This window comes from Phalacrocorax carbo (genome assembly GCF_963921805.1).
Source record: "Phalacrocorax carbo chromosome W unlocalized genomic scaffold, bPhaCar2.1 SUPER_W_unloc_8, whole genome shotgun sequence".
In the NCBI taxonomy this organism is placed as follows: domain Eukaryota; kingdom Metazoa; phylum Chordata; class Aves; order Suliformes; family Phalacrocoracidae; genus Phalacrocorax; species Phalacrocorax carbo.
In genome coordinates, this window is record NW_026990259.1 from 287,825 (window position 1) to 313,525 (window position 25,701).

Below are 25,701 nucleotides of genomic sequence, written 5' to 3' on the forward strand. Positions count from 1 at the left end.
AAACATGGATCAAATTCTCATAAGCAGTGACGCAAATGTAAAAAGTTCATGTCATTTCTGTTAACAGTGAGTTCTTTAAGTCCCCAGCCTAATAGAGAAAGTTAATGAACTTAACTAAAAAGAAATACTCCTTGGATAGGCAAAATAGCAGTGATATTTTCATATTCTTGTAGACTAGGAACTAGTTAAGTTAGTAATTTTGTACATACTGGAGATCAATGTAAAATTTTGTCTATGAAATTAATCTGTAATACTTCTGTCTGAATAGCACCCCCAGTTAATCATGTGTTTCTCACAGTTAGTGACCAGGTCTTTGCCAAGTTATTAATCTTACTTTGTTCTCACATATAATGCTTCCAAAAGATGTAAACTGTACATTGTTGAACAAATCATGATATATTTTATTAATTAATTATTAACTTCCATCCATCCATCCATCCATCTTATTCTTCTTTTTGCCTTAAAAACAGTGTATTAATGCAAATACATTTGTACCTTGTGCTCCCTTTTTAGGACAGCAATGTTCTGTCAGATTTCTCATTTTTGCTAGTTTTCTCTCAGTCATTTCTTGTCTAGGGAACACAATAACTCTAGTACTCTGACAGATCCACCAAGATTAAGCAAGAATAAACATCCCAGCTACTAGATGATGGAGAATTACACAATACAATTTTGGTTTTCCCCTTACTTTGATGGCCAACAAAACAAATCTTTGCTGGTCAACATTAACATTGAAATATGGTCCATGAACATTTGAGTTTACATCTCACTGATACAAATTGGACAGTAACACCTCTTCCACCTGTTGTTTTGGAATTTGCAAATTCAGGCAAATATCACAACACTTTTACATTTGATTTCAAGGTTTTCTCCAGTCATAACTTTAAACTTATTTAAAAATAGAGGACAAAAACTTGAAGCAATCATGGGATACATTATCACCATCCATAGAACACCTCAGGTTGATGTCTATTTCTCTGTTGAACAGACCAAAAATTCAGTTAAGTGATTCCTTGTAAGCTAGAGTACAAATCTGCACGGGGACTGCATAGCTACCCTTATGACTAAGAAAACTGTTCTTGCATCCAGATGACTCATCTCCACTGCTTGATCCTGCAAAGGGAAATCAGATGTTTTAAAGGCAATTGATTAGGATAACAAACAATAGTGAAAATAACTAAATCTCTAAAAATAGAGGTCTGCAGTCGCACAGAAAGAAGTGTAGCCTCTGATCAAAAGCCTCTGATTGTCTGTGTAATGCACCCCTGTATATCTGTGTAATGCACCATCTAGTGCAATGTAGAGATGGTTAAGCTATTTCCAAATATATTCAGGAATTGTCTAGCATGGAACTTTGAGACTGGCTTTCTCAGGCAAACCTATTCTGCTGAGAAGACAGGTTAATTAGCTCATGCTATACGCTATCATGGCTGGGCTGTTTGTTACCCAGGTAACTCACCATCACGACAGACTGCAGTGCCTGTATATTCCAAATGAACATGGAGGCAAAGTTCAGTTTTCAATAACACATTTCCATCATGCATTTCTGACAGAACATCAGCACCATCTGAAACGCACCATCAGGGAAGAACGTTCCTTTGTACAGAAGATGTCTTTGAAGGACAGATGATGTTTAGAAAGACAGGATGAAAGACAGATGATGTTGAGTATGTGTGGAAAGCCAAAGCTATTTAAATGCATTTTGTGGCTGTCTATCGTTAGAGCAAAAAGGGAATATAACATACAGTTTTATTGGCCTTGTTTAGGTACAGAAGCCTGGTGTATCAAGTCGAAAGGTATATTTCAATGTAGCATAGCTAATTGATCCTGAAAATGCATTGCTTGCTTATAATATTTCCATTTATTAAAGCAGAGAAATCTTAAGAAAGTTGACAGAAAGTTAGTGTTCTGTATTTACCTTCAATCTGGTTAAAGTCAGGCAAAGGTAGCTCTCATCTTTCATTCTTCCCTGTCCCGGTTTTGGCTGGGATAGTAACTCTCTTTTCTTCCTAGTAGCTGGTATAGTGCTGTGTTTTGGATTTAGGATAAGAATACTGTTGATAACACACCGATGTTTTAGTTGTTGCTGGGTAGCGCTTGCACTAGTCAAGGACTTTTCTAGCTTCCCATGCTCTGCTGGGTGCACAAAAAGCCAGGAGGGGAGGGGGCACAGCCAAGACAGCTGATCCAAACTGGCCAAAGGGATATTACATATCATATGACATCATGCCCAGTATATTAACCGGGGGGAGTTGGCCAGGGGAAGCAGTGATCGTGGCTCAGGGACTGGAAGTGTTGTTTGGCAGGTGGCGAGATGTTGCATCACTTGGGGTTTTTTTCCCCTGGGTTTCACTTCTCTCTCTTGATGTCTTCCTTTTCATTACATCATCATCATTATCATCATTATTATTATTAATATTAAACTATTAAACTGTTCTTATCTCAACCCATGAGTTTTCTTGCTTTTGCCCTTCCAATTCTCTCCCCCATCACCCAGGGGTGGGGGGAGTGAGCGAGTGGCTGTGTGGTGCTTAGTTGCTGGCTGGGGTTAACCACGACATTCCCTCCTTTGGTCTCTACCCAGTGAAAGACCATGCTGGGCCTGGATCACTCCAATTGCGATAGCCACCAAAAAGGCTGTTCTGGCGATTGGAGATCATGAAGTATGAGGGCAGTATGGCCGCACTGGCTTCCCAGTCACTTTTAGCAGGAATACTCGAGTAGTTGATTATGCTACTTTTCTAGCTTTCTTGTAGTATAAACTGGTTTAAAAAACCTATAGTAGGAACCAGGACGTAGCACCATAACTTGAGTATTTCTAGTTCCCTCCTATATGCACTAAACCCTCTGTGTTACCACGAGCTCCTTCCCACATCTTTGCACTGACAGCAAGATCAGAAACAGTATTATGAGGCTGGTTTCAGTTTACATGTGGGGGATGGACTAGCCAGTATGTTGGTACTGATGAACTGGCAGTATATCAGACAGAAAATATCCCTTCCTCCTACCCCTTCCATCTCCTCATTAGTACAGTCCCTCTCCTCTACCCATCTCCCTGCTATCTGTCACAAGACTTGAACTTAGTTATCTTGTGGAGACGTCCACCTATTAGTCAGATTTGACTGCAGCTGACCAACAGGTTGAAAACTGTTAGGAAAAGAATAGTAGAGGACTGGGCACCCAGGCAGACATCAGAATCACATAGCATTGTGTCAGGAAGAAAGCAGGCCAAGATTCGACTGACGCCATAGGAAATTTAGATAGATATCTTTTGTGAATGAACTACAGAAGCGTGAAAGCTGTGGTTCTCTGGATCCGAAGTAGCTGCTGTATTTGCAGTGACTATTTAGATTTTCTATCTTGGTTTTTGTGCATTAAATGTAAAAAGTAAAAAAGTTAAACGGGCCCATTTCACTTACGTAAATGTACACCATGTAAATGTATGCCACATATCACCATATAAAGCATACAGTTTATTCTGTGAAAAATATTGCAAATGCATTTTCATTGCTGCACTGTTTAACCTCTTTTAAATTGGAATATTTGTTCTGTTTCTTTCAATACAATAGAGTATTATGAAACAATTTTAACAATTTCTATCAGCAGCTTTTACTCTGACCTGTCAAGTCTCATGTTTTCAATATGAGACTCAAGAATTTGGCTCTTATTTCCTTTTTCCCAGCCACAGCAACTGCAACTAGCACATTCGAATCCTAGCACTATGGCATCTTTCTTGCTGCAGCAGTGGCTGGCATGTAGAACCCCAAAGCTGGAGATAAGTGATAGGACTTATGTCTCTGCACTCAAGAAGGATGAACTGGAAGACATATCCCCACATACCTACTTTAATGTTTGTCGTGGTTTAGCCCCAGTCAGCAACCAAGCACCACACAGCTGCACGCTCACTCCCCCCTGGTGGGACGGGGGAAAGAATCGTAAGAGTAAAAGTGAGGCAACTCATGGGATGAGATAAAGACAGTTTAATAGGGAAAGCAAAAGCTGCATGCAGAAGCAAAGCAAAACAAGGAATTCATTCACCACTTCCCATGGGCAGGCAGGTGTTCAGCCATCTCCAGGAAAGCAGGGCTCCATCACACATAACGGTTACTTGGGAAGACAAATGCCATCACTCCAAATGTCCCCCCCTTCCTTCTTCTTCCCCCAGCTTTATATACTGAGCATGATGTCATATGGTATGGAATATCCTGTTGGTCAGTTGGGGTCAGCTGTCCTGGCTGTGTCCCCTCCCAGTTTCTTGTGCACCCGATAGAGCACGGGGAGCTGAAAAAGTCCTTGACCAGTGTAAGTGCTACTTAGCAACAACCAAAACATCTCAGCATTATCACCACTGTGTCGTGGTTCAGCCTCAGTCAGCAACTAAACACCACGCAGCCGCTCGCTCACTCCCCCCACCCCTGTGGGATGGGGGAGAGAATCGGAAGAGCAAAAGCACAAAAAAAAAACTTGTGGCTTGAGATAAGAACAGTTTAATAATTACAATAAAATAATAATTATAATTATTATTATAACAATAATGATAATGTCATTAAAAGGAAACGGGAAAAAAGGGAAAAAAACAGAAACACAAACAATACAACCGCTGACCGACGCTGCCAGTCCCCGAGCCACGATTGCTGCCTCCCTCCCCATGCCAGCTCCTCCCAGTTAACATACTGGGCATGACGTTACATGATATGGAATATCCCTTTGGCCAGTTTGAATCTGCTCTCTTAGCTGTGCCCCCTCCCGTCCTGGCTTCTTGTGCGCCCAGCAGAGCATGGGAAGCTAGAAAAGTCCTTGACTAGTACAAGCACTATCCAGCAACAACTAAAACATCAGTGTGTGGACTGGGATCCCCATATTCAAGGAACATGTTGGGGTCAATCATGAAATCTTTTACCCTGGTGCCCCATGATTGTCTACAACCCTGCAAGGGTGATTTGTTTTACCTGGCATTATTGATTCAGATTACTCTGGTGAAATCAAAATTATGGCCTGGACTCCCACCCCACCCTGCACTATTGTGCAAGGCTCACGAATAGCCCAGTTAGTCTACTTTAATGCCCATCCCCCACAAACCACTAACACAGTACAAGGGTGTCAAGGCCTTGGATCAACAGGAACCCTGCATATTTTGTGGGCCCAAACAGTGTGTGCCACGTGCCCCATGCTGCTGGCTTCTTGTGCACCCGGCAGAGCATGGGAAACTAGAAAAGTCCTTGACTAGTACAAGCACTGCCCAGCAACAACTAAAACATAGGTGTGTTATCAACATTGTTTTCATGCTAAGACCAAAGCACAGCTCTATCCCAGCTAAAACCATGACCAGCTTCCCATGCTCTGCCACGTGGGCAAGGAGCCAGGAGGGGAGGGGCCACAGCCAAAACAGTTGACCTAAACTGGCCAATGGGATATTCCATACCATGTGACACCATGACCAGTATATTAACAGGGGGAGTTGGCGTGCAGGGGAGGTGGTTGTGGCTCAGGGACTGGTGGTGTTGGGTTGGTGGGTGGTGAGCAGCTGCATCACATGTTGTTTGTTTTGGTTGTTCATCCCCCTTCCCCCCCTCCCCACCCCAGGTTTTGCCTTTTGTTATTTTCCTTTTCATTATGTTATTGTTGTTGTTATTATTGTTGTGCTTTAATTATTAAACTGTTCTTATCTCAACCCATGAGCTTTCTCACTTTTACCCTTCTGATTCTCTCCCCCATCCTGCCAGTGGGGGAGTGAGCGAGCAGCTGTGTGGGGCTGAGTTGCAGGATGAGGCTAAACCACAAGTGTCTTCTTTGGTGCCCAACATGGGGCTCAGAGACTTTGAGATAATAACAGCTGCTGGTCACAGCACCGTGCTCTCATTTCTGCAGTAAGCGTTAAAGACTGGTGTTGGTTTGTTTAGTCTGCTGTGTTCTGCTGTGATTGGTGATGCTTTGCCTAAGAGACTTCTTATGCAAACACTGGTCTTCAGCTTTATCTGGTATTTGGGTTTTGTGTTGGAACCATGACAGTACTTTGGATACCATCTCACTGAAGCAATTGCTACTTATACCTCCTCCTCTATGAGATAGTATATGGAGGAAATACAGAATTGCATCTTTGCTAACCTTGTTCTATGATGTCTCCACCTTCATTGCAACCACCTTTTTGTATCTTGAACATCCTTGGGTAGTTAAGATATAGTTATTGTTAGTTTTTAGGCATATTGTTTTGATTTTGGCTAAGGTTAGAAAGCAATTCAAGAATACGATCCAGATATCTGCTCCAAGGCTTGATAGTCACGAGTGGCAATGCATGTGGGATAGCATGGGCAAATACCTAGGATGGTGGGCACCCCCAGTGTTTTGGAGCTTTACCCCTGAACAAGTGCAGAATCCTGAAAAGCTAGTAGAATATTTGGAGGAAGTACGTTGTTACACTGGGAACTCCAGAGAAACACAGATAACTGCAACGTGCTGGGGCCTGGCCCATGCCGAACGAGCCCTGTTCAACAGTATTCAGTGCTCCCAAGGGGAAGAGAAGGTCTCTGGATCGAAAGACAAGCACTGTAGCCAATAAAACCCCCACGACAGGCACTGCAGCTGAATCAGAGAATCAACCTGTGTCAGCATAAGTCATCCCCATACACAAGAAGAAATCTTAGAAGTGAAAGGCAACTTGTTTAGAAAAAGAGGATGAAAGAGCAGGGCCATCACCAGGAGAAGAGGAGGAAGAAGGCATAAATGAAACAGAGACCACCCATTGCGAGATATGCAAAAAGATTTCAGCCGTTGTTCAGGTGAGCACATTGCCACCTGGCTGCTCCAATGCTGGGATAATGGGGCCAGTAGCCTGGAATTAGAGGGGAAGGAAGCCAAACAACTGGGATCCCTTTCTGGGGAAGGGGGCATTGACAAAGCAATTGGAAAAGGGACACAAGCCCTCAGCCTCTGGAGGTGACTCCCGTGCAGAGTGAAGGAACGGTATCCCTTCAAGGAAGATGTTACATATCGTCCAGAAAAGTGGATAATCATGGAGAAAGGTATCCAGTACCTGAGGGACTTAGTTGTGCTTGAGGTGATTTATGGTGACCTGGACGATCAACAGTCATCCAGATGAAGCCCAGTGCACACAGCCCATGTTGTGGTAGTTTGTACAGAGTGCACCATTGTCCCATGTACACTAATTAGCAATAGTGTCCTGGAAAGATGGCGAGGCACCAACAGTGGCAGATGTGATTGATCAACTCCGGGATTACAAAGCACGTGCCTCTTACACCCTCGTCTCGGCTGTGCAGAAACTGTCCCAAGAGGTCCAGCAACTCAAAGATATGTCCTACTCCACAGAGTAGAGTCTCAGACATTATGAAAAATAGTCCTTTTCCTCAAAGGAGAGGATACACACCACGGGCCACCCTATGGTTCTACCTGTGTGACCATGGAGAGGACATGAGGAGGTGGGATGGCAAGCCTACCTCGACCCTAGAGGCATGGGTGTGTGAGCTGGAAGGAAGAACAATCACTCAGGGACGTTTTTCCAGGAAAGCTGCTGCTCCAGTTTCCAGTGAGCAGGTACCCAGACAAAGGAGTAGAAGCGCTGATTTTATTTCTGAGCTTAATAGACTCTAGATTCACATTTACTGGAAGTGAGTGATGAATACTATGATCAGGACTAGAGGGGCCCTGCCTCCAGCCGGGTGGAGGAAAGGGATAACCGGGCTTACTGGACTGTGTGGATCCGATGGCCTGGCACATCAGACCCACAGGAGTATAAAGCTTTAGAGGACACTGGTGCACAGTGCACCCTAATGCCATCAAACTATATAGGGGCAGAACCCATCAGCATTGCTGGAGTGACAGGGGGATCCCAAGAGCTAACTGTATTGGAGGCCGAAGTGAGCCTAACTGGGAAGGAGTGGCAAAAGCACCCCATTGTGACTGGCCCCGAGGCTCCGTGCATCCTTGGCACAGACTACCTCAGGAGAGGGTATTTCAAGGACCCAAAGGGTACAGGTGGACTTTTGGTGTAGCTGCCTTGGAGGAAATTAAACAGCTGTCTACCTTGCCTGGTCTCTCGAAGGACCCTTCTGTTGTGGGGTTGCTGACGGTCAAAGAAAAACAGGTGCCGATCGCCACCACAATATTGCACCGGCGGCAATATTGCATCAACAGAGACTCCCTAACTCAGAGCTCCCTAACCAAGAGCTCATTCACCCACTGAGGAGCCAAGGAGTCATCAGTAAGACCTGCTCACACTTTAACACTCCCATATGGCTAGTGCGGCAGTCTAATGGAGAGTGGAGGCTAACAGTAGACTATCGTGGCCTGAATGAAGTCACTCCGCCACTGAGTGCAGCTGTGCCAGACATGCTAGAACTTCAATACGAACTGGAGTCAAAGGCGGCCAAGTGGTATGCCACAATTGATATTGCTAATGCATTCTTCTCAATCCCTCTGGCAGCAGAGTGCAGGCCACAGTTTGCTTTCACATGGAGGGGTGTCCAGTACACCTGGAATTGACTGCCCCAGGGGTGGAAACACAGTCCTACCATTTGCCATGGAGCGATCCATAATGCATTGGAACAGGGTGGAGCTCCAGAACACCTTCAATATATTGACATCATCGTGTGGGGCAACACAGCGGAAGAAGTTTTTGAGAAAGGAGAGAAAATAGTCCAAATCCTTCTGAAAGCTGGTTTTGCCATAAAAACAAAGTAAGGTGAAGGGACCCACACAGGAGATCCAGTTCTTGAGAAATAAAATGGCAAGATGCCCATTGTCAGATCCCCATGGATGTGATCAACAAAATAACAGCCATGTCTCCACCAACTAGCAAAAAGGAAACACAAGCTTTTTTAGGGGTTGTGGGTTTTTGGAGAATGCATATTCCAAATTACAGTCTGATCATAAGCCCTCTCTATCAAGTGACCCGGAAGAAGAATGATTTCAAATGGAGCCCTGAGCGACAACAAGCCTTTGAACAGATTAAACAGGAGATAGTTCATGCAGTAGCCCTTGGGCCAGTCCAGGCAGGACAAGATGTAAAAAATGTGCTCTACACTGTGGCTGGGGAGAATGGCCCTACCTGGAGCCTCTGGCAAAAAGCGCCAGGGGAGACCCGGGGTCGACCCCTAGGGTTTTGGAGTCGGGGATACAGAGGGTCCGAAGCCCGCTATACTCCAACTGAAAGAGAGATATTGGCAGCATATGAAGGGGTTCGAGCTGCTTCAGAAGTGGTTGGTACTGAAGCACAGTTGCTCCTGGCACCCCGACTGCCAGTGCTGGGCTGGATGTTCAAAGGAAACATCCCCTCTACACACCATGCAACTGATGCTACATGGAGTAAATGGGTTGCACTGATCACCCAGCGGGCTCGAGTAGGAAACCCCAGTCGCCCAGGAATCTTGGAAGTGATTATGGACTGGCCAGAAGGCAAAGATTTTGTACTATCACCAGAGGAGGAGGTGACACATGCTGAAGAAGCCCCACTGTATAACAAACTACCGGAAGATGAGAAGCAGTATGCCCTGTTCCCTGATGGGTCCTGTTGTCTTGTGGGAAAGCACCGGAGATGGAAGGCTGCTGTATGGAGTCCTACACGACAAGTAGCAGAAACTGCTGAAGGAGAAGGTGAATCGAGCCAGTTTGCAGAGGTAAAGGCCATCCAGCTGGCCTTAGACGTTGCTGAATGGGAAAAGTGGCCAGTGCTCTATCTCTATACTGACTCCTGGATGGTAGCTAATGCCTTATGAGGGTGGCTACAGCAGTGGAAGCAGAACAACTGGCAGTGCAGGGGCAAACCCATCTGGGCTGCCACATTGTGGCAAGATATTGCTGCTCGGGTAGAGAACCTGGTTGTAAAGGTACGTCATGTGGATGCTCACGTCCCCAGGAGTCGGGCCACTGAAGAACATCGGAACAACCAGCAGGTAGATCAGGTTGCCAAGATTGAAGTGGCTGAGGTGGATCTGGACTGGCAGCATAAGGGTGAATTATTTCTAGTTCGGTTAGCCCATGACACCTCAGGCCATCAAGGGAGCGATGCAACATACAGGTGGGCTCGTGATCGAGGGGTGGACTCGACCATGGACACAATTGCACAGGTTATCCACGGATGTGAAACATGCGCTTCCATCAAGCAAGCGAAGCGGGTAAAGCCTCTGGCATTGAGTGGGTATATCACATCCCCTATCACGCACCAGCCTCTGGGAAAGTTGAAAGATACAATGGACTATTAAAAACTACACTGAGAGCAATGGCGGGGTGGAACATTCAAACACTGGGATAGACATTTAGCAAAGGCCACCTGGTTAGTCAACACTAGGGGATCTGCCAACCGAGCTGGCCCTGCCCAGTCAGAAATCCTACATACTGTGGAAGGGGATAGAGTCCCTGTAGTGCACACAAAAAGTATGCTGGGCAAAACAGTCTGGGTTCTTCCTGCCTCAGGCAAAGGCAAACACATTCGTGGGATTGCTTTTGCTCGAGGACCTGGGTGCACTTGGTGGGTGATGTGGGAGGATGGAGGAGTCCGGTGTGTACCTCAAGGGGATTTGATTTTGGGCGAAAACAGCCAATGAACTGAATGGCACAATGCAAACTGCTATATAATATTGTGTGTCACCTCTTTTTTGTATCAATGATATCAGAGTACGAGCCTCCCAACCCATGGAAGATAAACTGTGAAATAAGCAAAGTGCAGCAGTGATGGAACGATGGCTGACTCGGTATGCAGCAACCCAACACCACACACACCATCTCTCCCACCCTGAAAGACTGATATGACAGATGGAGCCCAGAGTCATGGACTGGGTGAACTCAATGGACATTTTACAGGGAAGGTCTATGAACTAAGGGAATGATGTCTGTGTATTATGTTAAAGGATGGGAAGGGGATGGGTGGTGGTTGGTGAGTTTGTATTGGATTGTATGGGACTTGGGTATGACATAAATGGTATGGAATAAGGGGTGGAGAATATGCTGGTTTTGGCTCAGGTAGTGTTAATTTTCTTCACTATAGCTGGTATAGTGCCGATGTCACATTGATGCTTTAATTGTTGTTAATTAACGTCTCAGTGTCTCTAAGTAGCGCCTATAGTAGTCAGGGACTTTTCTAGCTTCCCATGCTCTGCCATTTGGGCAAGAAGCCAAGAGGGGAGGTGCCACAGCCAAGAAAGCTGACCCAAAGTGGCCCATGTGATATTTCATACCATGTGACACCATGACCAGTATATTAACCAGGGGAGTTGGCATGCAGGGGAGGTGGTTGCGGCTCAGGGACTGGTGGCATTGGGTGGCGAGTGCCTGTGTCATGTGTTGTTTGTTTTGGTTGTTCATTCCCCTTCCCCCCTGCCAGGTTTCGCCTTTCTCTCATTATTTTCCTTTTCATTACGTTATTATTGTTTTATTTTAATTATTAAACTGTTCTTATCTCAACCCGCGAGCTTTCTCACTTTTACCATTCTGATTCTCTCTCCCATCCCCACGGTGGGGGAGTGAGTGAGTGGCTGTGTGGGGCTGAGTTGTGGGCTGAGGCTAAACCACAACACTCAAGCCCATTTAAATTCAGGGGAAAAATAATCTGTGATATGAGCTGTATGTTGTAGGAAGCAATGTAGCAGGAACTACCTGAACCGATGAAGAGTAAGCTTTGCAAGAAACCAGATGAGTGCATCAGGGACCCAAAACAAGCCGGTGTTGGTGCCCAACAATCAAATTATCTTGGACCTGAGCATGATGCAAATGGTATGGAATAAGGAGTGTAGATTGCATTGGGTCTGGTTGGGATGGAATTAACTTTCCCCATAGCATCCCTCATAGTGCTGTGCTTTGTGCAAGAGGCTGGGAGGGGACAGAGCCAGGACAGCTGACCCAAACTGACCAAAGGGGTATTCCATACCATCATGCTCAGCAAAAGAGAAGGGGAGGTGGGGATGGGTGGGCAGGCAGACTCCAGAAGTGGATGGAGTACTCCAGGTGGGGTCTCACCAGAGCGGAGTAGAGGGGCAGAATCACCTCCCTTGACCTGCTGGCCATGCTTCTTTTGATGCAGCCCAGGATATGGTTGGCTTTCTGGGTTGCAAGTGCACATTGCTGGCTCATGTCCAATTTTCTGTCCACCAGTATCCCCAAGTCCTCCACAGGGCTGCTCTTAATCCATTTGTGCTGGTTTTGGCTGAGAAGGGGTTAATTCTCCTCACTGTGGGGGTCGGCTACCTTTCCAGCTTCCCGCACTCTGCCGCGTGGCGGGGGGGGGGGCTGGGAGGGGCAGGGCCATGGTGGGGGCGGCTGACCCCGACTGGCCAATGGCATGTTCATTCCATACCATGTGACACCATGACCAGTATATTGGGGGGGGCAGTTGCAGCTAGGGAGCGCACGGCGTCGGGTGGCGAGCGGCTGCGGCGTGTGCAGTTTGTTTCGGCGGTTCGTTCCCCCTCTCCCCTTCCTTCCCCCCTCCCCCGGGGCTTTGCGTCTCTTGTTGTTCTCCTTTCCATTGCATTTCTGTTGTTGTTTCTTTTAATTTTAATTATTAAACTGTTCTTATCCCAACCCACGAGTGTTACCCTTCTGATTCTTTCCCCCATCTACCGGTGGGGGAGTGAGCGAGCGACTGTGTGGGGTTGAGCTGCCGGCTAAACCACGACACCATTCATCCCCAGAGAAGTCTAGGAAGACCCTGGCTATGCACTTGTGTTGCCAACTCAAGATGAAATCCAGGGTGATGCATCTTTGCTGCCTAGCTCTTAGCCTCATTTTTCATTTTTATTATTTTTGATATGTGTGTCAACCAGCTCCTGTAGAGCCTCTGCAGCTTGCTACTGCTGCTGCCATCATTCCCCCCCTGGTGTGGGGGGTGCAGGGAGAGGAGCCCGGCCTGGGGGCCTTGGCAGTGCCCATTCGTGCCCGTGGGTCTGAGGAGGTAAGAGAACTTCTTATGGGTGGGTATGTGCTGCCTGAGGGGTTGGTGGCCCTTCACACTACTGCCTCTTTGAGGGAAGTGGTGGGTCTGGAGAAAGAGGGCTCTGTGTGAGTGCCCCTGAGGGGTGGCAAATGTCGCCCCCATCCCCAGGCAGGAGGTAGTGCATGGGCGTGAGGCCTGTGTACATGTGTCTCCAGCAGCGAGCAATGCGGAAGCAGGGTGCCGGAAAGGAGAAGCGGCCCTGTGCTTAGGAGCCCAGGAGAGGCCGAGAGCGGGGCCGAGGCCACCGTTGCCAGGGTGACCGGCCGGTGGCACCCCCGCTCTGCCCCCTGCTTCCCCCGGCCAATTGGAGGGGTAGTGGCAGGTGAGCTAGGTTCCCTTTGTTCAGCCATTTCAGGGGCTGGAGCGGGTTCGGGTACGGAGTTGTGGACGGGCTGTTCTCTCGTTTTTTCTCTGCCGTCAGGTTTTGGGATGGTGTGGGTAGGTGTTCGGGCTGCGACGGGTGGGCTGGGACGTCCCATCTCTGGCAGCCACTGCCTGCCTGCCTGTCTTTTTAGTGGTCTTCGGGGGTCCTCCAGTGGTCTCTGATGGTCCTCACCTGTCCACTGGTTGAACTTTGGGTTTCCTTTGCCCATATATAGTCATTGAATTAGCTCATCAGTCCTTTAGCCTTGGACTATCACAAGGGGGTGATTTAAACTAGTTCCTCCAGTGCTTATCTCGGCACTGGTGTCCCGAGTCTATGTTATCACTGAATTTATGAGCTTATTCAAGATCTTTTTAATCCTATCAGGCACCAACTTGCATTCTTCAAATACCTGAAACTATCTTTGCAAGGGAGGAAACCACAAGAGAACAAGGATGCTTACAATAAGGTCTGAGTCAGGGACTGTCAGGGGTTTAGTCCTTTCATTCCTCCCTCTTCTTTAAACTTTGTAAATTCCTTTACAAAGGTTCTAAAGTTTCATATTTTATTACCTTAGGCAAAGCCCAAACTCTTATGGCCAATTTCTTTAGCTTATACCACAACCAGTAATTGACGACTGTTAGTATAATAACAAATGCTAACAATATCAAAAGCGGGTGAACTAAAATATTCAAAGTTTTCTCTGCAGAGGGTGAGTACCCTGAAAAGATATCCCACCAATGATGGGCAGTATCAGATCCAATTTGACTAGACAGTCCGACAAGCTTGTCTCCAGTTATTACTGTTTTAATAATAGATTCAGCTAATGTCTTGTTTCGTTTTCCTAAATGTTCTTGAAGTTTCTGTGATTGATTCAAGATTTCATTTAATTTCTTCAGAGATAAACTTGCATGACTTAAATTTAAGCTCTCATAATACCAAAACATTGCTACTTGTTCTTCTGTATATGCAAAAAAATGAATATGTTTGTCCATGCCAAGTTAAATGGGTTATGTTCTTAAGACATCCTATGAATGGGGTGGTTACATTGTATTCTTCAACTACTGATTGATTGTTAGTTATTAAACACACATATCTGGCATTAACCTCTACAAACATTTCAAACACATTAGGAGACAGGATCGTCCATTTACAATTGTTAACAGAGTGTTCTAATAAGCAGGGTTCATATACTCGAGATTGTTGTCCACACAAGATTCCATCAGAGGTGGTTTCACAAAGATCTAAATCGTATGTTTTGTTATTGTTCCCAATATACTTCCCTTGGAATTCTGGTAACCAATATTCTGGGTTCCCTTGACTCAAAAAGAGGGTTGGCAGAATTAAATATTTACACATTACTTTGGGGTCAGTTATATTATAGTATACTAATTTTCCTGCACACCATCTATCATAATGCTGCACAAATTGTGAATAGGCTTTTATCCAGTGTCTAGGTAAAACCCATTGTCCAAATAATTTCCTCCACATAAAGTCATTATTACTCATCAAGTAGGACTGCACCTTATTCTTTTGTTCCAATTGCCACATAACTTGTAGGGTACAGACAGTCCAGTCCACAAATTTTGTCAAATTTTTAAGTGATTGTATCTGGGCAATTATACTCTTACTAAAGAGATATAATGACTCCTTATCATATTTTAAACTCTGTAGCTGAGGATTAAAGGTGGTTGGCATCCATTCAGCCTGAATCTTGATTGCTTGAGCTACATCAAATCCTGCGGTTCCAACTTTATTCCTGTCGTGGTTTAGCCGGCAGCTCAGCCCCACACAGTTGCTCGCTCACTCCCCCAGCGGTAGATGGGGGAGAGAATCAGAAGGGTAATGCTCGTGGGTTGGGATAAGAACAGTTTAATAATTAAAATTAAAAGAAACAACAACAGAAATGCAATGGAAAGGAGAACAAGAGGCACAAAACCCCGGGGGGGGGGGGGGGGGGGGGGGGAGGGGGAGGAGAGGGGAATGAACCGCCAAAACAAACCGCACGCGCCGCAGCCGCCCGCCGACCCGACGCCGCGCCGCTCCCGAGCCGCCAACTGCCCCCCCTTCACTGGTCATGGTGTCACATGGTATGGAATGAACCTGCCATTGGCCAGTCGGGGTCAGCCGCCCCCACCATGGCTCCGCCCCTCCCAGCCCCCCCCCCCCCGCCACACGGCAGAGCACGGGAAGCTGGAAAGGTAGCTGACCCCCACAGTGAGGAGAATTAACCCCTTCTCAGCCAAAACCAGCGCAATTCCTTAAAGTTTCCAAATCTACTGAATTTAGCAGTCCTAACTCAGTTCCTGCACCTCCAAGCAAAATGTAATACCAAGCTCGTTTTGCTCTGCAGGGAGGTGGCTGAGAAGGATATGTTAAAGAACAACATATGATTTTGCCTTATCTTTGCCACATTCCTACAAGTGGATGGTAATCTAATTAGTTGGTCCTGATTCACTGCAGGTCGCGGATTCAACAACGTTAAGGAGGCCGCCACCCCAGCAGTTCTATTAATGCTTCCATTTGTACACATTAGTGTATCCCAGTTACCAGTTTTCCAAGTATGTGTCTCATTTATGGGGGTATCATTTTGAAGAAAGCACTTCATCTGCAGTGGAGGCCCTATCCCTTTGATTGCACAACATTTTAAGGCAACATTCGTTATCACAGTGACATTTGTCAAATTTGAACATAATACAAAGGTCATTCCATGCCATCCCATCAATTTATTACTCCTAGTATAGGGTTCCCACAAAGAGCAGTTTTCAGCAAACTGAACTAATGTATTGGTGTTATTTCCCCAAATCCACCAGAGACTATCAACAGATTCGCTTCTTTTCTTCAGGGGCCAACTGGGAGTAAATGCATTTATTAATTCAAGACAAATACATAGCAATATTAATGTTAGTTTCGGGTCAGCCTTATAGATGTGGGTCCTACGGGTTGGGACTTCCATGGTCCATCAGGTGCCTTTTTAATTCTTGAATAGTGGATCTAAGCAACAAACCTCTCAAGCTTGACTAGTGTAAGTTGTAAGCAGAACTTGAAAAGGGCCGCTCCACTTCTCTTCGAGAGGATCACCTGAAATATTTTTAACATAAACCCAATCTCCAGGTTTGAACAAATGCACTGGGGAATCTAACCCCCATGCTCTGGTAGACATCACTAATCCATTTACTTCTTGTAATTGTTTTCCCAATGCAATCAGATATTGTTGTAGATTAATCTCTCCTACCTGGGTGGGATCTTGTCCTTGATATCTAGTTTGAAAGGGTCTCCCATACAGAATTTCAAAAGGGCTCAGTTTTTCCTTAGTTCTTGGTTTGACTCGGAGCCTTAGTAACGCAATAGGGAGGGCTTGATCCCACCTTAAATTCATCTCCTGGCAAATTTTACTCAATTGCGTCTTTATTAAATTATTCATCTTTTCTACTTGCCCACTTGCTTGCGGGCAATAAGTTGTATGTAATTTCCAATTAATTTCTAAAAATTTACTAACTTGTTGAACTACTTGTGACACAAAGTGTGGTCCCCTATCAGAGGAGATCACTTCTGGCACGCCAAATCTGGGAATAATTTCTCTCAATAGGATTTTTGTTACTTCTCGGGCTTTATTTGTTCTGCAGGGGAAAGCTTCAGGCCATCTGGAAAAGGTATCAGTTAATACTAATAGATATCTGTGCCCCCCTTTTCTAGGGAGTTCCGTAAAGTCTATCTGCCAGTTCTGGCCTGGAACATTCCTTTTACCAATACTTCCAAATTTCACCCGATTCTCTACCTTTGGATTATTCTTCAAGCATATTTCACATCTATCAACTATAGTTTTTATAATTTGAAACAAATTTCTGGCTATCATTTGCTTGGTGAGGGAACTGTACAAAGCTTCAGTTCCCCAATGAGTTTTGTCATGTTCTGTTTTTATTAATTTCCATAATATTCTAAAGGGAACTACTATTTTGTTATCTTTTAACATTGCCCATCCCGTCGGGCCAATTTCAGCCTTTAAATCGGTAATTAACTTCTGATCTTTTTCATCATATTCAACTATCTCAGGTAGTGGCAAAGATTTTTCAGGAATTAAGCCTAATACCTCACCTTGTTCCGCAGCTTGCCTTGCCTCATGATCAGCCAACTTATTTCCCACTTCCCTGTCAGTGTTACCTTTCCGATGTCCTTTGCAGTGCATAATCGCTACTGCCGATAGAAGTTGTACAGCATCTAGAAGTCGCAAAATTATATCAGCATGTTTTATGACTTTCCCTTGAGCAGTTAAAAGTCCTCGCTCCTTCCAAATTGCCCCATGGGCATGAACTACACCAAAAGCACATTTTGAGTCTGTCCAGATATTTACTTGCAAACCTTCAGCAAGCTCTAATGCTCTTACTAAAGCAATTATTTCGGCCCGTTGTGCAGATGTGCCCTTAGGGAGTGACTTTGCTTCCACTACTTGGCCTGTGGTGGTCACCGCATATCCTGCCATTCGAAATCAATTCTTTACAAAACTGCTCCCATCAATATACCAAGTGTGGTCAGCTTCTTCAAGCGGCTCCTCCTTCAAGTCAGGCCTACTCGCATACACAGTCTCAATGGTTTCTATGCAGTCATGCACGACAGTCTCCATTTCCTGTTTGTCAGTTAAAAAGGAAGCAGGATTGATAATAGTAGATGTGACAATTTCTATATCATCCTGTTCCATCAAAACTGATTGATATTTCAAGAATCTTGATGGCGAGAGCCAGCGTCCCCCTTTTTGTTCTAAAATGGAGGTTACAGTGTGGGAAGTGTGCACAATCATCTTCTGTCCCAATGTGAATTTTCGGGCTTCTTGGATAATCAAGACAACGGCAGCTACTGCCCGAAGGCATCCTGGCCATCCTTTGCTTACTTCATCCAACTGTTTGGAGAGGTACGCTACAGCTTGTTTATAAGGACCCAATCTCTGGGCCAAAATTGCCAAAGCTACTCCTTGCCTTTCATACAAGAACAGCCAGAAGGGCTTAGTTACATCGGGCAGGCCCAAAACTGGAGCCCTCATTAGTTCCAATTTCAGTTCTTTGAATGCCCATCTGGCTTCATCAGTCCATATTAATTGTGTCAGGCTATTTTTCAACAGTTCATACAGAGGTTTAACCAGAAGTCCATAATTATAGATCCATAATTGGCACCAACCTGTCATTCCCAGAAAGGTTCAAAGCTCTTTTACTGTGGTCGGTTCTGGAGTCCTGCAAATGGCTTCTTTCTGGTCATTCCCGAGCTGTCTCTGTCCCTTAGAAATCATGAATCCCAAGTATGTTACTTCTTTCTTCAAGATCTGGTCTTTCTGTAATGGGACTTGATAACCACTTAGCCCAAGAAAGTTTAACAAACTCACAGTCCATTCTTTACATTCTTCATCCTTTTCTGTGGCTATCAAAATATCATCTACATATTGTAAAAGGGTACCATTTCCTGGAGGTCTTTCCCAGGCCTCTAATTCTTTAGCTAATTGATTTCCAAAGATCGTGGGGCTGCTTTTAAATCCTTGAGGTAACACTGTCCAGGTTAGTTGGGTTTTTCGTCCCGAATCAGGGTTTTCCCATTCAAAGGCAAATAAATTGCGGCTTTCAGGGGCCAAAGTGAGGCAAAAGAATACATCTTTCAGATCTAATACTGTGAACCATTCATAGGTTTCTTTTAAATTGGTCAGTAAGGTGTATGGGTTCTCCACTACCGGGTATAAATCTTCAACTATCTTATTTATTGCCCGCAGGTCTTGTACCAATCGATATGTTTTGCCATCAGGCCTTTTGATAGGCAAAATAGGAGCATTATACTCTGAAGAGCATTCAATCAATAATTCAAATCTTATGAATTCTTCTATAATGCTTTTCACCCCTCGCCTATCCTCTAATTTCAGGGGATATTGCTTTACCTTGACAGGTTGTGCTCCCTCTTTGAGTTTAACAACAACCAATTCTGCATTTTTGGCCTTTCCAGGCATTCCCGAGGCCCATACTCCTGGATATACCTGGTCTTTTATTTCTTGTATAATTTCCTCTCCCCTAACTTGTGGTTCTGTGAGGGTCAAACTTAAAATTTCCATGTGGTTTTCTTCTGGTATTTTAAATTCAATTTCCCCATCATTAAATTTTATTTCAGCATTCAATTGTTCTAATAAGTCTCTTCCCAAAAGTGGTCTAGGAGCTTCAGGCAGGTAGAGAAATTTGTGAATCCCTACACTCTTCCCAATTTTTAATTTCAAGGGTTTCAAAAAGAAAGCTTGACCTGTCCGGTTGCTCCCACAATATTAACATTTTGTTTACTTACGGGCAATAAATCCTGATTTAATACTGAAAACGTGGCACCTGTATCTACTAGAAATTCTACAGGTTTTTCTTCTTTCCCTAGCTGTATTTTTACCAAGGGTTCTGCTAGGGAAGATTCCCCTGGTCCCCATCAACTTTCTTCCGTGTTGGCAACTGTCACCGGTTTGCCCAATCTCGGGCAGTCCTTCTTCCGATGCCCCATTTGCTTACAATAAGAACATTGATTTCTCAAGAGGGGTTGATTTCTTCGGGGTGGGGCACTTACACCACTTCTCATAGCTCCTCTCCCCTCATTAGTGTTGTTTATCTGACCCCCTGTGGTGCGCAAGGCAGCCACTGTAGCATTAGCAATTGTTCTGCCCATCGTTCTCTCTTTCTGTCTGTCTCTGTTCTGATACACTTGCCAAGCAGTCTCCAGCAATTTTTCTAAATCTCTTGCATCTGTTCCTTGCACCTTCTGTAACTTTCTCCTGATATCATCCGCCAACTGTCCCAAAAACAGGAATATCAACTGGCCCTTTCCCTCCTGGGAGGTAGGGTCTAAAGGAGTATATTTCTGCATTCCTTCTTTTAACTGATTCAAAAAATCAGTAGGAGATTCCTTTTTATCTTGTTTTATCTCATACAATTCAGACCAATTTACTGGTTTTGGGACAGCATTTCTTATTCCATAAGCAATCCATTCCCTGTACCTCACTAATAAATCCCTGGCTCCTGTTTGGTTGGGGTCCCAGCCAGGATTGGTAACTGGAACATGATTATCCACCATTCCTGGCAGGGTTCCAGCCAAAACCAGAGCCTGTACCTGAGCTCTGGCTGCTCTCACAACCATCTGCTTCTCCGACTCACTAAACGCCACATCCAACATTGCATCCACATCCTCCCAATCGGGGTCCTGAGTTTTCACAATCAATTCAAATCCTTTAGCAACCTTTTCGGGATCATCCTGATAACTCCCTGCGGTAATTCGCCAGCTGTCCAAGTCTGCTAAAGTAAAAGGCACTTTGATTCTAACAGGTCCTCCCACTCCCATTGCCTGCCTTAGAGGGGCCTGTATAATAGGTCCCATTTTACTCCGAGTTCTGGCAGTGATGGGAGAAAATCCAATATCAGTTTCTTCCCTGACTCCTGACTCTGATTCTTTAACCCCGACCGCACCAGCATCTCCTTCCCTATCACCTTCTCTCTCTGGCAGAGGCAAATAATCCTCCAGCCTTTCATTCTGTGAGCCAACTTTTAAACAATGCTACATGCCAAACAACACCTCTTTAATTTTGTCTTTTGCTTATTTTTCTCTTTTTCTATCACCAGAACCATAGGGTCTTGGGGTGCTAGATTGATTCCACATTCTTTCTGCCATTCAGGGTGATTCCGCAGGGTGAAAAACATATCTGCATAATCCACTTCATCCCATTTTCCTTCACGGCGTAGAAAAAAAATGAGTTGTAACAAAGTATTATACTTTAAAGTTCCGTTAAAAGGCCATTTCTCTCCTTCATCTAGCTTATATAAAGGCCACCACTGATTACAATATTTTATCAAGGTTTTACGATCCACACTCCCTCCAGGTGTTTCCCCGATATCTTTCCAGTGGGCCAAAATGCAGCCCAAAGGGCTCTTTTTCAGAACTCCACCCTGTTGGTTCCCCATTCTAAAACTTATACAACACAAAGACAAGGACAAAGGCTAGGGCATGAACACCACACACAACTAACAATTACTAGCACAGACACAATAACCACTACTACTCCCACCGATAACAAATGCTGGCATAGGCTGATCAGAAACTTTCAAATACGCGTATACCAAACGTAGCGTATATCACACACGCATACGTAAACCAAAATCAGATACAAATGCACAAACAAACGACCATACTAATCAATTGATCCATACAACCATGCAACGTAGTAACCAAGTGATTAATACAAATAGTACATGCAATTGTATGCTACCCTGCGGGGTTCTCACGAACTGCGACTGATGGGTAGCTTAAAATGACTGGTCCCCAAAACAAAAAAGAATGCCTTATTCTTACCAGAGGTCCTTGTCTGCCCCCACACAGATCCACCGAATCGGGGAGTCCCTCCAGAGAATTCTCTGGGGGCGGCCAAGGGAGTCTCCGTCTCAGGGGGTCCTGCAGCCGGACAGAGATGATCCCATCTGGGTCGCCAAAACTGATACAAAAATTCGCGGATACTATCCTTCAAAGTCCGAACCTCCCTGTAAGAGGAAGCGGAGTATCCAGAAAGTTCCCGAAATAAAACTCAATAGCAACAAAGTCACTATTAAGCAGGCATCCTTTATTACAGCGCTGGGCAGCACTGGGGATTGATCCTCCATGAGTGCTCCAGTGATTCGGTAAACTTCCAAAGATTATATGCTATAAAGTCATACATAGTTATAAGGTTCCCGAGGATACATTAACATATGTAAAAGTTCAATCTGCATGCATAGTTGTCTTTTTAGTGGTCTTCTGGGGTCCTCCAGTGGTCTCTGATGGTCCTCCTCACCTATCCACTGGTTGAACTTTGGGTTTCCTTTGCCCATATATAGTCATTGAATTAGCTCATCAGTCCTTTAGCCTTGGACTATCACAAGGGGGTGATTTAAACTAGTTATCTCGGCACTGATGTCCCAAGTCTATGTTATCACTGAATTTATGAGCTTATTCAAGATCTTTTTAATCCTATCAGGCACCAACTTGCATTCTTCAAATACCTGAAACTATCTTTGCAAGGGAGGAAACCACAAGAGAACAAGGATGCTTACAATAAGGTCTGAGTCAGGGACTGTCAGGGGTTTAGTCCTTTCAGTCCCTGCTGTCCAGATCTGGCTAGGTGGGATTTCTTTAATTTTTTTTTTCCCTAAGAAATATTCGAGAGGGGTGAAATCCCGTGTTTGTCTTGTACTTTTGTGTAGGGAAATAGACAGGGATTGGCGACCGGAAGATCACCGGATGTGACGGAAAGATAGACTCCTCCCCATAGGAGTGGCAAGAACAGGAAGCGCAAGAGCTATATAAGCGTGTGACGCAGTTAAATAAACGGACATTTTGTATCCATCATATTGATGTCTGTGCATCACTGTCCCCAGGGTGGGTAGAGCCCTGTGTCCCAGAGACATGCGGCCCAAGATAAGTTCTCCCGTAGAAGCGTACAGCAACAAGTGGTGACCCCGACGTGATCGGCGGGGCAACATGGCAAGTTTGCCAGGGGGAAATGATAGCTTGAGGCACGCAGGGGCGGGACGGGGAGCCGCAGGACGGCGGGCGCGCCATGGGTACAGTCATAAAGGTACTGAAGGGATTGGGGAGGAATATGGAACTTCGATTTCGAAGGCGCCTACCTCAAAGGGTATCCAATGGATGATTACGCAGGGGCTCTATCACTCATACGGAGTCCCGCAGACATATTTAATAAAGATAATTGGGTGAGAATTAAAGAGGAGTTAGCCGAAAGGGCTATGATGGGAAAAACCCAGTACATACAGCTCTGGGGAAAGATACACCGATTACTATTGAAAGCTCGGGATGATCAGGAGACGTGGCAGCAGGTGCAGCTGTGCCTGCACGGTGCTACAGGCGACAGTAGCCCGGAAATAGACCCAGGAGGGGCAGTGGGGACGCAGACAGGGGCAAGCATCGCGGGGGATGGGGAAGAAGCGGGGAGTTCGGATGGAGTAGCCTGGCCAACGACTCAGTCTGAGGCTCCCGAAGAGGCGGATCGGGAAGCGGCGGTGTTCCCTGTTGAGCCAGCAGGACCTTTGGAATGCCCCCCTGCATACCCCTGGGACGATTTGGCACAGGCGCGGGTACCTGCGCGCGGGGAGGGTGACGTGGCAGCGGACGCAGCGGGAGTGACGGAGCGGAAGGAGAAGGATGATCAGCGCCGGCAGCGGCACCGCCCTCTGCCCGACCCTCGAGACTGGCTCCCGGGGCAACCCTTGAGATGGGAGTCGGGCGAGGAGGGGGATTGGGGTGCCTGGAGGGGAGGACAGGGTGGCTATAGATCAACCTCGAGTAGCAGCGAATCAGAAGTTGGGGGAGAAACCGATGCCCACATGTGGGAAGATGGGGCAGATTGCCTGCAGCGCGCAAAAAAGAGGCATAAGGCAGCAGGGACTCGGAGGACCAGTCAGAAGGAGGGAGGAGAGGGACCGCCAAAAGGGGAGGTCCGGAGCGCTGCAGCTCCGGAGGGGTCCGTGGAGGACGTGCTGCGGCAGCTGCAGCAGGTTATGCGCGCACTAGGGGAAGTAACTCGGCGGCAGACAGGACTCTTAACGAAGGGTGCGCCCCAGCGACAGTCAGTCGAGTTACCTGACTGGCGGCTGATAGCCAGAGATTGTAGCCTCGATGGAGTAAGGATAGAGATGCCCGGAATATTCCCTGTCCGAATAGCTCCTGGAGGAGGGGCAGGGAGCTGCAAGTGGTGATGGAGAGTTCCCGTAGCGCGTATAGCGAAGTGGGCAGGTATGGGGGGGGGGGGAAGAAAAAAAAAGAAAAAAAAAGAAGAAAAAATAAAATAAATAAAAAAAAAGGAGAACCTTGGCAAAAGATACAGCAAGGACTAGCAGAGCCATTTACAACGTTTTGTGACAGGTTGCAGAAGGCTATCATGGAATCAGAATTGCCGCCAGCGGCCAAGGAGGCAGTCCTTATGGATTGCCTCCGAAGTCAAGCAAATCCGCAGACACAAGATGTCCTCCGCACCCTGGCGGTGGGGGCATCATTGGGTCAAACCATCAGGCGTGTCTTGCGCCAGGAGGCGTTGAATCAGCATGGCGGTGTGGGAGCGCACATCTGCCAGAACCCTGACTGTGGAAGCGAAGAAAGGGTGATGGTGCAAGCGGCCGGGGCGGGGCCGAGATGTCATTTGTGTGGACGGCAAGGGCACTTTAAAGCTGGGTGCCCGCTAGGGGAAAGGGGAGGACGTAATGGAGGAGGAGCGCACCCAGTAGGGAGGTGCTGGGTGTGTGGGAAGCCAGGACACCTGGCAAGAGATTGTCCAACCACAAAGCCAGGAAACGGCCAAAGGAGGGCGAAGCGAGGGGGATTCACGCCTCCTGTGAGTCAAATGGCCCCCATCATGGTGCCAGTGCCAGGAGCTTGGCCCACTGTAGCGGGCCAAGGGGGAGTGAACCTTCAGGCAGGGGAGCAGAACCAGCGAGACTTGCAGGTTACGGTCCCTGCGTGGCCTTGGTCATAGGCTGTAACAAAAGACCCATGGCAGCGGTGATGATTACCCCACAAGAGCCGAGTTGTCCAGCACGGATATACCTGGGAACGTTAGTGGATACCAGGGCGGATGTCACAGTGATGCCACTCGAACAGTGACCACCAACTTGGCCCCTTGCCATGGGAAAACGTATAATAGGGGTGGGAGGAGAACAACAGACGAGGACTAGTACTTGCCCTGTAAAACTCGAAGTCATGGACGAGGAGGCAGGGAAGCTCCTCAAGGCCGTAGTGACAATACTAGTAGCAGATGGTGTAGCAAGCCCCTTGTTGGGGTGGGACGCCCTTGCCCAGATGGGGATCGGGTTGAAAAATTTAGCATAAGGGCCACTGCCTCAGAGGGGCTTCGTCACCACAAGTTGGCGTGGAAAACCGAGAAGCCCATCTGGGTGGAGCAGTGGCCCCTGACAACAGAGAAAACAGAGGCTGTAAGAGCTATAGTAAGACGAGAGCACGAAGCGGGGCACCTAGAGCCCTCAATGAGCCCGTGGAACACCCCTATATTTGCTATAAAAAAGAAAGATAAAAACCAATGGAGGATGCTGCATGACCTTAGAGCAGTGAATCAGCAAATGGAGGCCATGGGGCCTCTCCAACCTGGCCTACCAGATCTGAGTGCTGTCCCGAAAGGATGGCGAGTCATTGTTTTAGATATCAAAGACTGCTTCTTCAGTATTCCGCTACATCCAGATGATAGAAAGAGATTTGCCTTTACTCTGCCCGCGGTGAACCGCGCAGAACCAGGTAGTAGATGGCAGTGGACAGTACTTCCGCAGGGGATGAAAAACTCTCCAGCGATCTGCCAGAGGTATGTGGCTTCTGCATTGCAGCAAGTAAGGCGACAGTATCGGGAGAG

At 46.3% G+C, this 25,701-nt stretch overlaps 1 protein-coding gene and 1 long non-coding RNA gene across 2 annotated transcripts; one reads left to right on the forward strand and one right to left on the reverse strand.

The window, feature by feature from the left end:
- On the reverse strand, positions 1 to 23,048 carry LOC135310907 (uncharacterized). Its single transcript, XR_010370852.1, has 3 exons — positions 22,958 to 23,048; positions 21,648 to 21,832; positions 1 to 1,113 (listed from the first exon to the last, which is right to left on the reverse strand). It is a non-coding gene; the product is annotated as an uncharacterized LOC135310907 (long non-coding RNA).
- Positions 22,700 to 25,409, forward strand: LOC135310906 (uncharacterized). The gene is made up of 2 exons (XM_064440028.1): positions 22,700 to 24,377; positions 24,435 to 25,409. Exon 1 carries the CDS (start codon positions 22,973 to 22,975, stop codon positions 24,041 to 24,043), a length of 1,071 nt encoding a protein of 356 aa, XP_064296098.1. The 5' UTR covers positions 22,700 to 22,972; the 3' UTR covers positions 24,044 to 24,377; positions 24,435 to 25,409.
- Positions 25,410 to 25,701: the final 292 nt, after the last annotated feature.

What these genes read in the sequence shown, in the direction of transcription:
- LOC135310906 (XM_064440028.1), top strand. Translation starts at nt 22,973, where the DNA reads ATGGATGATTACGCAGGGGCTCTATCACTCATACGGAGTCCCGCAGAC.